General features: G+C 43.9%; 1 protein-coding gene across 2 annotated transcripts in view; it reads right to left on the bottom strand.

Moving 5' to 3' along the window:
- SMARCC1 (SWI/SNF related, matrix associated, actin dependent regulator of chromatin subfamily c member 1) overlaps positions 1-14646 on the bottom strand; it is a 164456-nt gene that overhangs the window by 84330 nt on the left and 65480 nt on the right. For both annotated transcript variants that reach the window (XM_026652045.2, XM_026652046.2), the window contains 4 exons: positions 13246-13359; positions 11258-11411; positions 10749-10862; positions 7238-7297 (listed from right to left, as the gene is read on the bottom strand). In XM_026652045.2, the coding sequence (XP_026507830.1) occupies positions 7238-7297; positions 10749-10862; positions 11258-11411; positions 13246-13359 (442 nt within the window). The remainder of the gene's footprint in view (positions 1-7237; positions 7298-10748; positions 10863-11257; positions 11412-13245; positions 13360-14646) is intronic.

The following is a 14646-nucleotide window of genomic DNA, read 5'->3' as shown; positions in this document are numbered from 1 at the left end:
TGGAAAGGAGAAATACACCCAAGAATTCAGAGATTCTGTTTGGTCATCTGGTCCATACTACAGGCACCAAAGCAGGGTTGTTCTTTATGGTATTGTTATCCTGTGCTTTGTCCAGTCCAATTTTAAATGTCCCAAGCAATGGGGCTTCTGTTACTTTCCTTGGAAAACATTTCCACAGTTTAGAAGATCTCAGCATCAAGCAGAATTTCCTTATATTCAGGCTATAGATTTCTTTCCCTAATTTCATCTAATTACTGCTGGCTATACCCCCCACGTTAGAAAGCTAGACTGGCTGTATTTTTGCATAATACGATTCAGTGCATTCTACTTCATTGCTTATTATTTTTCTGTTAAACTAATGTTTAACTTCCCACAACACTTGCCCTTATTATGAACTGCTGAAAATGCTCTTGTAGCAATGTAAGGCATACAGTGCTACACTGAGATACAAGTGAAAAAATGGCAAATGAGGATGCTAGGAGAGAAGCAGATTTTTCTCCCTCCAGTCATTCAGTCTATGGATAGTAGGGGAATAATTATCTTGGATAAGACTTTTTCTTTGGAACTTTACTACACTTTATTTGCCCAAAGCTACCCTGAGGATTTAATTGGATGGAGTTGGCTTGTTGTAGCAGGATCACTTAAGCTTGAACGGATATCCTCTCTTTACTGTTTTATTTATAGGCTAAAAACCAAAAAGATTGAACAAATAGCATGGGCTCAGAACTCATTCCTTGTTTAATAAGCATTTGCTGAATTTGGGGTGATGTTTATTTGGATTATTCCACTGGGATATTTTCTTGCCATTTTTGGACACCATAGGAGTATTGCACCTTTTTACGATAAATCAATGGATCATAGCTGGATCACCATCCATTCCAATCAGTTTTAACCAAGCAAACAACTTTATTTACTGCAGTGAGGTGTTGCAATGTTGGATTTGCAATCCAGATTTTGTTTTTGCTCACAAGTCATCCTATTATTTCTCTTCCATTCTAGTGGAGCTATAGCATTCCATGCTAGTGAAGTTATTAACTATCACTAAGGAAATTGCCAATAAAATATTGGTTGAAAGTTACTCCACCAGCATGTTTAATCCAAAGTAATAACTGTGTTGAATTATAATTAAATTAATTATAGCATAAATTTTATATGTCAAGGTTGATAAGCAAGGAAATATCTCTATTATTTATGATGAGGTATTAGAGTCCTATGTTTATACAGTATATGCCCAATATCAACTGCTACTTAGCTATTCTTGCTCTGTAAACCCAGTTTATTATATGGTACTATATAAATTATCTGGGGCACAGGCCATGTTTATCTGTAACATGAGAAAAGAACTAAATCTGTTATACTGAATACACTTCCAGTTCTATGAAGACTGTCTTAGTAAATATTGCTTATTCGTATAGGTGTGGTGGATATTAAATTAAGAGAGTATGAAGTGCACTGCACTGTTGAAATTAAGAGTCCATGGTTTTCCTTATGGTATCAGAACTTGGTAGTGAGGTTTCTGACGAGTGGTGACATGGCTAAAAATCCCAGACAAATCACCCAATAATACTCTGTTTGCCCGGCAGAGTAGTACAATTCTGGAAAATATAAAGCTTCTATATTTGGCTAGTAGTATAGTACAGGCAAGTTCAGAAAATGGTAGTGTTGGATTATTGTACTGATTAACTAGCATAAAATGGGAATAAATAAATAGGTACAAGCACCCATTACACTAGACACACACAGAAGGACAATACCACCACAGAAATAGTCTCAAAACTGACAGCTCCTCTAGGCCAAGATCATTGTACTTCTTGTTAGTCTCTATTCCCTATCAAGACTTTCCCTGGTTTGCTCACTTTCCATTCCCCCCCCCCCCCCCAATGGTAATCACCTAGTTGCTCGTGTTGCTAGTTGCTCTTGTGTTGCATTAACACACAGCACAGCTGACGTGTCCATCTTCCTCTATTGCCAAGCCCAGTTGGCTCGTAGTGCAGGTCAGTTTTAAGAAGTGTACTGGTAGGTTTTTTTTATTTATTTTTTTTAAAACGAGGCCCCTAAATTACATAACTGTCGTACACAAGGCTACAACTAGGAGAAATGGGACGGTATTAAGGAAAGGAGAACCTTCTCTGTAGGCAGTGGAAAAGATTTCTAGGGGAAATGGTGGGAGCTCTATTACTGAAGACTTAAACCTAGACTGGACGAACCACTAGTAAATAAGAAAAATCCTGCCTTGAGCCACAGGAGAAAGCCTGGGACCCTCTTGTTTATTATATGTATACAAAGCACCTAGCACTGTGAGACTGTGGGGCTCATTAGCACTATCACAATGGAAACCATAACAGATGATCCAAGTGTTAATATGGGAGTCAACAGCTCCAGTTCCAGTCAGTTTTGGGACACAGACCTGAGAGTTTGTGCCAAAACAGAACGTATTTTTGACTTTATTTATAGAGAGTCAACTTAACCCTGGCTTCTTGCACTCATTCCCTTGAGCTTTTTCCAGAAGTCTAACAGAACACATTAAAGTACAGTTCTGTGGTCTAGAGCAGGGGTTCTCACGACAAATTTTTTGGTGGCCTCAGAGTGCAGCCACTTTTTCCTAAAATACTTTTCCTAAAATACTTAATTAACTTTAGGAAAAACAAATATGGACATGTACACGTCCAAATCATTGTAATGTATCTATTGCTAGCTAGTAAGTCTGCTGTGAAAAGTGATATTAACAAACATACAAGTATCACTTTTCACAGCAGACTTATTCAGCCCTGGCACGCCTGGGGACAAATTAAGCCTTGGATAGGGGGTGGTGGAAGCAGCAGGGCCAGGGACGACGGGGGTAGGGCAGGGAGGCAGCAGGGGGCTGGAGTCTGAAGCCCCACAGCCAGAGCCTGAGGGCCTGAGGTTGGAGGCTGGAGCTGTGCAGCCAGAGCCTGGGGCTGGAGCCCGAAGCCCAACAGCCAGAGTCTGCCGCCCCGCCACCCCAGGGTTGAAGCCCAAAGCTTGAGCCCCACTTCCCCATGGAAGGTGGGGAACTCACTGGCTGCCTGCTCCTCCAGGTGTCTCCAGAGCCCAACCCCTCCGCTAGTGGCCCCAGCAACCAACACCAAGGCGGTGCATCCAGGAGCAACAGGGAGGGGGAGGGGCCGCTACTTTATACCCCCTCCCCAATCAGTGTCCAGGAGGCTATGGCAGCAAGAAAAGTCCCTGGTTGCCACATGTAGCCACAGTGACCGCATTTCAGAAATGCTGGTCTAGAGTCTCAATAGCATGTTAACTCACATTATGGTTTTGCTATACAACTACATGACTAGGTGGCTACCTCTTAACTTGCTTCCCCTATTAATAGTGATGAAAGTGAAAAGTTAGTCAACACGCAACAGAATCATCTGTATTCCAGGAACAGATACGCTTCAAAAAGGAATGTTAGCAGTTTCCTCTAACACCTTGTGGGATAGCTGGGGAGCTGTGAACATTATCAAAACTTCACAGCATTCACCTTACTTGCAAATATATACACATCACTCCAAGGGCATTTCTTTCATAGTGTAAAACCACGTTTTCAACTATCTGTTTGCCTCAAGACCTCACTACATTGTAAGGGCTGGTCTACACTGGGGGGAGGAGGGGTGGAGAATCGATCCAAGATACGCAAAGCACCTAGCACGATATCGATCCCGGATAAATCGATTGCTACCCGCCGATACGGGTAGATACACTCAGGCACATAATAGGATTCTGGGGCTGCAGATACAGGAATCACATATTACTGGAAGTTAAAACACATTTTATATAAAGATATTCTTATGAATTCAGGAATGGCAGCACCACCATCCATAGTTCTAAACTGCATGAGACCTCTCAACTGTCTTATTCCATTTTACATACGTGACTCTTTTTAAGAAGCTACCCAAATTTTTAAACTCAATTCGTTGAGGTGGTCAACAAGCATATGGACAAGGGGGATCCAGTGGATATAGTTTACTTTGAGAAAGTGATTTTCAGAATGCTTTTGACAAGATGGAGCTAGGCTGTTCTCAATGGTGGCAGATGACAGAAGAAGGAGCAATGGTCTCAAGTGGTAGTGGGGGAAGCCTAAGCTGGATATTAGGAAAAACTATTTCACAAATGGGTTACCTAGGAAGGTGGTGGAATCTCCATCCGTAGCGAACAGAATGTTGGGAATCATTAAGAAAGGGATAGATAATAAGACAGAAAATATATTGCCTCTATATAAAGCTATGGTACACCCACATCTTGAATACTGCATGCAGATGTGGTTGTCCCATCTCAAAAAAGATATACTGGAATTGGAAAAAGTTCAGAAAGGGGCAACAAAATGATTAGGGGTATAGAACAGCTTCCATATGAGGAGAGATTAATATGACAGGGACTTTTCAGCTTGGAAAAGAGACGACTAAGGGGGGATATAATAGAGGTCTATAAAATTATGACCATGTGGAGAAAGTAAATAAGGAAGTGTTATTTATTCTCTCTCGTAACACAAGAACTAGGGGTCACCCAATTAAATTAATAGGCAGCAGGTTTAAAACAAATAAAAGGAAGTATTTCTTCACACAACGCACAGTCATCCTGTGGAACACTTTGCCAGAGGATGTTATGATGGCGAAGACTATAACAGGATTAAAAAAAGAACCAGATGAATAGGTCCAGGATGGGCAGGGATGGTGTCCCTAGCCTCTGTTTGCCAGAAGCTGAGAATGGGCAACGGGGATGGATCACTTGATGATTACCTATTCTGTTCATTCCCTCTAGGGCACCTAGCATTGGCTACTGTTGGAAAACAGGATACTGGGCTAGATGGACCTTTAGGTCTGACCCAATATGGCCCTTCTTATATTCTTATCAACAAAGAAAAATTACTTACCTGTACAGTAACTGAAATTCTTCAAGATGTATTATCCAGATGTGTATTCCACTCAAAGTGCACATGTGCTCATGTGCCAGGATCAGACATTTTTGCTAGCAATGTCTGGTCCATTCATGCGCCCTGAACACCTTCGTGCCAACAGTACAAAGAGTGAAGCTGATCTAACTACCACTCCAGTTCTCCCTCTATCGCAGAGCCCTGGCATGTAATAGGACTCCTAAGCAGAGAGAAAGGAGGGCAGGTTGTCGAATACACATATGGACTATACATTTCAAAGAACACTAGTTACTATACAGGTAAGTAACTTCTTCGAATGCTTGTTCCTATGTTGACTCTATTTGAGATGAGTCCCAAACAGTGACCTAAATAAGGAGATGGGAGCTTAGAGTCTTACCCAAATAGAGAGTGACAGATTGTTCTACTGAAAGAAGCTTCCACTCTGGATGCCTCTGCCACAGCAGTGTTTAGCAAGCTATGTATGGAACCCCAGGTGGCAGCTTTTTAAGTGTCAATAATAGGGACTTTTTTTAAAAGACAGAGCTCAAGCCTCCAGAGTTCTGATGGAATGGGCCTAATATGATGGAACCTCATGGAATAAGTCCAAAGAGATCCACTTTTAAACATGCCTTCCCTGGACTCTTTTGTCCATCTAGCCTAGAAAAGGACTTGCATATTCCACACTTTGCTGGCATATATGATTCCTCCAGACCAAACAGACCCAGAGTGTCAGTCATTCTAGGGAAAGGCTCTCTCACAAGAGGTGCAGTACTTCAAACCAGGAGATTTTGTATGAGACATCATCCCTAAATAAGAAAGCTTTTGATAAATGAAAGGGGAGAAAACAGGGGAGGTGCAAAGAAGTAAATTCTCAAAAAACCTGATAACTATGACTAATACAACAAATTGCCAGACGTCAAAAAACACTAGCACTAGTAACTATTAAAAACTACTCACAAAATTTTTAGAAAAGATTTGAGGGATGCAGATACTGTAGCACTCCATCTTAAGCCTAGGGAAGAAAAGATGAACTGGAGTGGCAGCTGATCTGGCTCTGCCCTTTATACCCTCGCTATGGGACATGAGGGAGTCAGGGGGGTTTTGTTTACAGGTATAGGTATTTGCTAGGTAAGGCATGGGTATAAGCTAAAGCAATAATATAATGAGCCTACAAGGCACGTAAGACAATAACACAGTTAAACAATCCATAAGGCCCAAAAACCTTAGCATAAGCAGTTAACCAGGAAGAACCTTAGATCATAAGGTATCATAAGACAGAATGCTGTAATGACTAAACTGCTGACAGGTAATCACAACATGCTAGTTTATACCAGCTTGGGATATTTTAAATTAGGATTATAGCAGATGTCTGACCACAAGAGTGCCAGGGTAACTAATTAACATATATGCTAATAAGCTTGAGGTAAAAGGCCTAGTAACCTATGGGTGAAAATAACCCAACATTAGCAGGGTGAGGAAATACAAATAAGGAAAAGGGGAGTAGGCACAATGTGTCAGCATAACACATTATAAAAGTTGTATCACAGCCTGTGTGCACTGGGAGGTGCAACTCTTGGGAGGTGCCAGGATGATGACCATTGGTGATGAGGAAGATAATGACTAATACTTCAGGTTCTTTTGCAAGGGCTGGGGAGAGTATGTGGATGCTCAGATGCACATTCTGTATTACCTTTATCTACCTTGCGAGGTTGGGGTGTTTGTAACTTTTCTAACGGTCTTAGATACAGCGGGTTTTTCCTAGGTGAGTGTGTTGCAACCGTGCACATCAAGGTTCCCAAGAAACCAGTAATTTTAATACTATTGGACCTGATCTTGGGACAAGAACCTACCAAATCTCAGAGTGTCAACTGGGAATTCTTATAATCAATATAATTAATACACAATAGATCTGACAACAGTCCATGTGTGGCCTAAACAGACACGAAGTAAAAATAGGCGGTTGAGACCACATGTGCACCTCAAGTGGTGCACACACATGGACAATCACCGGAAGAACCACCAGATTATATTTCACATTACTAAGGATATAATTTTGTCTCAGAGTTCATAGATTCTGTGACTTTAACAGACCTCCGTGACTTCGTCGACTTCAGCCCTGACAGCTCTCGATGGCGGGGCTCAGACTGTTAGTCCCCACCAAGTATTTTTCATAAAAGTCAGGGATAGGTTGCAGGCTTCCGTGAATTTTTGTTTATTGCCTGCGACTTGTCCATGACTTTTACTAAAAATACCCACGACAAAATCTTAACCTTAGCTATTACATACAAAAGCCTCCTCCTTTCTCTGGATTATCTTCAGTATCCAACATTCTCCTTCATCAGCTCTTACCTCTAGTAGCAGCAGCGTCTCTTGCTCTGTCCATTCTCTTCCAGCACTGGCTCCCTTACTCTATAAAGGAAGAAAAGTCAAGATAGATTACTTATCTTTGCAGGAGCACTACTCTGAGCAAAAAAACTTCTTGTAAAAGCAGCAGCTGTAGTGGTTCTATCTACTACCACAGCCTATTAGTCACTCTTCCCAGCAATCCTGCTATAGTTGATCATATCACTGCTTACCGTAGACAGCTGTCCAGCCTGCAAGAATTACACACAGGAGGATAGGAAAGTATGTTTAACGAAGACAACACTTGCATAGTAGACAGGTTGGATTGTATTAGGTGTATAATGGATACAGTAATGTGCAGTTTGAGAGACTGAAGTAGTAGATCGTTACTAGGAAAATGATCCTCAAAAAGAGATAAAAATACCTGGAGTGAAAAAAGAATCTCCACGGATAAGCGATAAGGAAATGCAAGCTCTCTGAAAAAGATGCATTCTCTCCCTGTAACTGCTTCCCTCAGTATGAGTATTTAGCACAGCATCACTCCCGAGTTTACTGTATCTACACCAAACTGATTTGGGAGTTACTTAAAAGTTTCCTTGAAACTACAGAACTCTTGGAGAGGATACTACCACCAGCTTCAGCTGATATAAACACTCCATCACAGATGTCAAAGCTTCCCTCATAAGGAGGGAAGGTTAATGGGGTTATGTAGTTCTGTGTAAGACACCGAATTAGTGCCAATAACTTATCCTTTCCCCAAATATCTGCACAGAGTACAGATCACTAACCCATGCAACACAAATTAAAAGTGTCAGCCATCAGACACTCACAATTCTTACATAGGCGGTGTGAGTGCTTGAAAAGAAATTGTTACTCCTAAGGGCATTCTGTGCCAAAAAGTTAAAAATTATGCATCAAAAAAATAAAAATTCTGCAAATGTTATTTGCCAAATAAATGTGGAGGCTCCATCCAGCATGGCACTGGGCAGCACAGGCCACTGGCTGCACAGAGGTGGGAGATCACTGTGCAGCTCCCCCAAGGACACAGACTCAGTGGTGAGGCTGCACCCAACCCTGACACAGCGCAAGGACCGGGCCTGCTCCAAAAACACCTCAGGGCCCTGCCCCTCTGTGGCGGGCGGGCAGGCTTAGCCCAGGCAGGATCCAAGTGTGGGGGGATCCAGGTTTGGGCTGAGGAGCGATGGGTGCAGGAAGTGGGGGGGTGGGTGGAAGGAAAGAGTTTGCAGAGCTTCCTTCAGCTGGGGGAGAAATCTGAGGGTGGGTCTGACAGCCCCAGATGCCGTGCAAGGGAAGAGGAAGTCCCGTCCTGCCCAGCCCAGCCTGCTGCAGGATAGGAGCCACCAGCCAGGTCTTCCCCAGTCCCACCCCCTGCCCCATAGTAATTTACCTCTCTGCCAGCTTCTCTGGGGCCCCCGAAACATACTGTTGGGGAGGGTCACATGACTGCTCTTGTGGCTCCCCTTTGATTCCCCATCAGAAAGTCATTTTTCTGTGGGGAAGCAAAGAAATCTGCAGGGGACATAAATTCTGCACATGTGCAGTGGCACAGAATCCCCCCAGGAGTAAATTGCATGTACACAAAAGGAAATCACTTTCGGGGGGGGGGGGGGGGGGGGGGGGGGAGGAGGAGAATCCCAAAGCCTAAGTCCATTTTTATAATTGTGTTTAAGAAGCGTCGAGGAGCACCTGGAGAAAAAGGACAGGCACTCTCACTGAATAAGTATCAATCAAAAATAAGCAAATAAATCACACAATGAAATCTGGTATGGGTTGAATACCGATTTCTAGTAGGTACTCTCAGTCTTTAGAACAGTGTGACATTGTCAGTAGTAATCCTCAATCTGTGTGCTCTTTGGGATAACACATACTGCTCTTATGGAATCCACGTCCAAGCAGTCAGTCTGGTCTCAACTAGAGCGAGTGAAACGATGATCTGAGAAGAACCCTATATAGCTCCCGACATGAGGCAGCACTGAATAAATGGACCAGGGTTTCTAGGATACCCGAGTACTGCCAAATACCTTCTCTCTAAGCAGCCAGAAGGGCAGAGGGAGAGACCAGTGTGAAATGCAGCAGGCAGCCACAGAAGCATGGCATTTGGTCTTGACGCTGCATTGCAATGGTGCATCACAGCATTAAATCAGTTTGGGACATGCTGCAATGATGGTGTGTTAGAACATCACTTCATGACTTGGCTCAGAGAGCCACCCTTTGCTGATGAAGTGACCTTCCAGTTCTGTAAGACTGAGGAACATTGTCCCATACGAACTGGGAAAACAGAACAACCTATACAAAAATTGACTAGTGGGAATTACCTCCCAACCTCCTATGAAATCTATTTTGAAACATTTAGCTTGCTGCATTCGATACCTATGATGAGAAGAGCCCTACCACTTTCACAGCTGTGAAAAACGTATTATGGTCAGTGAAATAAGCCCTTCCCTGTGATATCTGATCTCCCCACATGCTGCTGGGAGTGCCCCAGCTGGGGGTTCCTAGCTGCTAGCCTGGGCCGGGGAGGGACAGTACTTGTGCTTCCCCTACACAGCTGCTGTCAGTGGGGAAATCAGACCCCCACTTCTGTGCTGCAGCAGCCCCAAGAGCTTGGCTCGGGGCGCTGGGCTTCTGCCCCCAGCAGCTCGAGGCACCAGAGCTCAAGGTGCCCATTTTTCTGGAGGCCACCAAATTGGCTGGAGCCCCTGGGCACTGGCAAAGACCAGAAACTAGGAGCTCCCAGCTGGGGTGCTCCCAGCAGCACAGGGGAGATCGGACCCACTTCCACGGACTTCTTCCAGCTGCACAAAGCTCCAGGGTTGCTGCTCAGCCGCAGAGCTTCCTGCAGCTGGAGGAGGTACTCGGAGGTGGGTCAGATCTCCCTGGTAGAGGGGCCATGCAAAGGAAGAGCAAGTCCTGTCCCTCACCCAGCCGGCTGGGACTAGCAGCTAGCAGCCCCTGGCTGGGGCGCTCCCAGTAGCACAGGAAGATCAGACTCACCTCCAGATGCAGGAAGCTCCGCAGCTGCTGCCTTCAGAGTTCAGCAACACAGAAGTGAGGGTAGCAACCTCACGACCCCCCCCACAACAGCTTTGTGACCCTCCCCGCCATGATCCCCTTTTGGGTTGGGACCCCCGCGGTTAGAACACAGTGAAATTTCAGATGTAAATTTTAAAACCCTCTGACTGTGAAACTGACCAAAATGGACAGTGAATTTGGTAGGGCCCTAATCATGAGGTAGGAATTCCCAGAATGTTTGGAGAGGGACAGTGCTGATGAACTTATGGGAGTGAAAAGGTTTGTATTTCTACTGCGTTAATTACGTTTCAGGCACCTGGCACAACTACAAGAGGCCATAATTTAGAATATTGTCCAGGTGGAAGACACATGGGACAAGGATGGAGGAGCAGCAACATCCCACCTAGTGATTATGTAATGACTAAGGTTTGTGGAAGAAAGCTCAATAGAAGCCAAAGGGAAAGAAAAACCCAAGCAACTTTACCTTTGCCAAGGTCTTCTTTGAGTAAATGTCTGTGCGAAGTCCAAAGTTCTGCAGGTCAGTAGGTTTTTCTTTGTTTTTCTCAGGAAAGCTCAACATCTGCTGGGCAGCAGGGACCTAAACAAAAACCCCAAACAAATTATCATCAAAATGCATGGTGTGCACTGAACTAGCATTCTCCCCACTCACCACTATTTACACACAAAACTAGCAAATTTGGGTTTGGAGCGCTGCAACTGTAGGTGCAGCATTACTCTACAGAATAATGGAGAGATGGAAAATCTTCTACTAACAGAATCTCACTGAGACTGAAGGGCATGTGAAGAGAAGGATGCTTTTTTTCAGAAAATGCATGAGCTACATACTTCATTCAGGTATGCACACCACTGCCCGTAGCTACAAATACAGACTAGTTAGGACTACATTAAGCCATTCCCAAAATACATGTACCACTATTTCTATCTGAATAAGTGTGCGTGCATGGACATGGTGGTGGCACCTGTAGGATTTACCTGAGGAGCTCGGAGATGAAGAGGCATAAGTCCAGAGGGGGTATCAGCAAGCACATTGAAGTGAGGAGTAGGAGGAGGGCCCATTGCCATGGGACGGCTTTCTGGATCCACTTGGTAGTTAACTAGACCCCACTGCTCCAGAAAGGCATGCACTCTAGGGAACAACATTACATGATTAAAGTCTGAGGAAACAAACCCTCAAGCACATCTGCAGCTGCAGAAAGAAGATACCAGGGAGAAAGTTCAAGTGTGGAACTGTGATGTGTTTGCTGCTAATCAAACACAGGCAGGTTGAGCACTGTCCTATAGCTGCCTACACTTCTCCTTTATCACAGACAGGGAAACATAACACATTGCATTAATTCTCAATGCAGGCTTGACAATCCCACTTCTCTGCATTCAACAAAATGAGAGTGGACAGACAATTTCAATTATGGGCAACGGGAAACCATTTCACACAATTCAGAAAACAGATCTAAAGCTAAGCCCGTTTATGTGAAAACGTCTTTGGAGGATTGGGGGGGGGGGGAAGGAGAGAGAGAGAGAAGAGTGGGATGAATTGTGATGGTTTCCGTACTATGCATCAGTTAGCTTCCACCATCTGCCTCAGGGTGATTGTGCATTAGTGATGCTGTATGTATGGAGTATAACATGCTTCGGAATCTTTTGTACAAAAAGAGCTATTTTAAAAAAGTATTTATCACAATACAGATATAAGATGCTCACTTGGCAAAAAAAACCCACAGTGAGCTGCCATACTGGAAATTCTGAAAACATACTAAAAAAACTGCATGGTAGAAGCTGAACATCACTGTATTAGTTAACATGCAATCTCTTGCTGGTCTCTGAGCCATGCTCACAGTATTTAACTTCCACTGTTATATTCACTGTCAATAAGGGTCTTATAAAATGTGGTTTCAGAGTAGCAGCCGTGTTAGTCTGTATCCGCAAAAAGAACAGGAGTACTTGTGGCACCTTAGAGACTAACAAATTTATTAGAGCATAAGCTTTCGTGGGCTACAACCCACTTCTTCGGATGCATATTGAGTGAAACATATCGAGGAGATATATATACACACATACAGAGAGCATGAACAGGTGGGAGTTGTCTTACCAACTCTGAGAGGCCAATTAAGTAAGAGAAAAAAAACTTTTGAAGTGATAATCAAGGTAGCCAAGTACAGACACTTTGATAAGAAGCAAGTGTGAGAATACTTACAAGGGGAGATAGATTCAATGTTTGTAATGGCTCAGCCATTCCCAATCCCTGTTTAGCCCTGAGTTGATTGTGTCTAGTTTGCATATCAATTCCAGCTCAGCAGTCTCTCGTTGGAGTCTGTTTTTGAAGTTTTTCTGTTTTAAGATAGCCACCCGCAGGTCTGTCATAGAATGGCCAGACAGGTTAAAGTGTTCTCCCACTGGTTTTTGAGTATTATGATTCCTGATGTCAGATTTGTGTCCATTAATTCTTTTGCGTAGAGACTGTCCGGTTTGGCCAATGTACATGGCAGAGGGGCATTGCTGGCACATGATGGCATATATCACATTGGTAGATGTGCAGGTGAACGAGCCCCTGATGGTATGGCTGATGTGATTAGGCCCTATGATGGTGTCACTTGAACAGATATGTGGACAGAGTTGGCATCGGGCTTTGTTACAAGGATAGGTTCCTGGGTCAGTGTTTTTGTTCAGTGATGTGTGGTTGCTGGTGAGTATTTGCTTTAGGTTGGGGGGTTGTCTGTAAGCAAGGACAGGTCTGTCTCCCAAGATCTGTGAGAGTAAAGGATCATCTTTAAAATAAATGTGGTGTTCACCACAAAAGGAAAAAAGATGATCTCCTAATAGAAACATAATTGATGCGCCCAGGCCCCAAGTCTTCTCCCTCATTATGCAGGAGGTATAACTTACAATTTGTAATAAAGCAGCTTTGCTGGGATAAAATGTATTGTTACAGCTAAGGGTAGTGGCTGCAAGATTTAAGATTTTACCTCATTACAGCACATACATCTCCAGTCAAGTTCCTTCTGCAGGCAGTGCTGGTCAAGTACTCCTGAGGGTTTAAGCGATACGTATCAATCATGAAGTTACGGTAAGCCAGGTATCTGGAAAGAGAAGGCAGTTCACAAACATTTGAAAATCTACACAGGTTCGTAGTATGTGTCATTTCAAATTCTGACCATTACTAAAATATCTCCATGTTGGCCCCCATCCTTCAATATATACAGCATGCCAGGGGTGCCTGATATTCAGTTCAAGGACCATGAAGTCCTAAAATGCACACTTATAACTGCAGGGTGACAGTGAAGCTGAAGACCTGCAGGGTTTTCTTGTTACTCCTAGTGAACTTTGCAATCAATATAAAGCACAAGAAGTTAAGTGTGTATTTCTTTATCAAAGCTATGAGAGTTGTGTCTTGTCTTGCCCTGGGAAGATGAGACCAAGAGTGAGAACTCTATGTTTGCAATCTTTAAAGGAGGTGTATTCTGTTAGCAGATATAATCAGTTGTGTGATTTTCTAGCATGCTAATTAAATTGAGGGAGGAAGAAAGCTATATTAAAGTAGTATTTAGGTCAGGGATCTCAAACTCAAATCACCACGAGGGCCACATGAGGACTAGTACATTGGCCTGAGGGCCGCATCACTGAAACCTTTTCATATAATGATACAGAAGTATAGTAAAAATGAAAAAAATGAAGAGTAATATAGTATGCTATTAAAAGTCAATGTATTAACTTTTTTAAAACTAATGCGAAGAGGAGTTTTAATAAAATATAAACACTCAGTAATGCACCTCACTCAAATGATAAAATATGCATTTACTTTTAGAATTACTTCGGTTAAAGATCCCCCTCTGCTCCTACCCCCACTCCACCCCTTCTATGAAGCCCTGCCCCTTCCCCGGCTTTTCCCACCCCTTCCCCGCCCCCATTCCAACCCCTTCCCTAAAGTCCCTGCCCCAACTCTGCCCCCCTCCCTGCCCCTATTCCAACCCCTTCCCCTAATCCCCGCCCTGCCTCCTCCCCCGAGTACGCCGCATCCCCGCTCCTCCCTCCTGGAAAGTCCTGGCGGCGGGAAGGACAGGGAGGTAGGCGGAGGAGCGGGGACACGGTGCGCTTGGGGGTGAGGGGGGGGGAGAGGGGACGGAGGATGAGGGGAACTTGGCTGCCGGTGGAGTCGGCACCTATGGGGGGGCCGCAGGAAAAAACTCCATGGGCAGCATGCAGCCCGCATGTTTGAGACCCCTGATTTAGGCGAAGTCTTTACCCTCAGCAAAAATTCCCTTTAAGACACATCTTTGCACCAGTGGTACTCGGCCAATATTTCAAGCGACAACAGAAATGGTGTGTGTGTGTGTGTGTGTGTGTGTGTGTGTGTGTGTGTGTGTGTG

The sequence above is a fragment of the Terrapene carolina genome, unplaced genomic scaffold (genome assembly GCF_002925995.2).
Source record: "Terrapene carolina triunguis isolate 2854851 unplaced genomic scaffold, T_m_triunguis-2.0 Scaffold111, whole genome shotgun sequence".
NCBI classification, from domain to species: Eukaryota; Metazoa; Chordata; order Testudines; family Emydidae; genus Terrapene; species Terrapene triunguis.
Note: the sequence above shows the minus strand (reverse complement) of the source record. Positions and strands in the feature narration are given on the sequence as shown.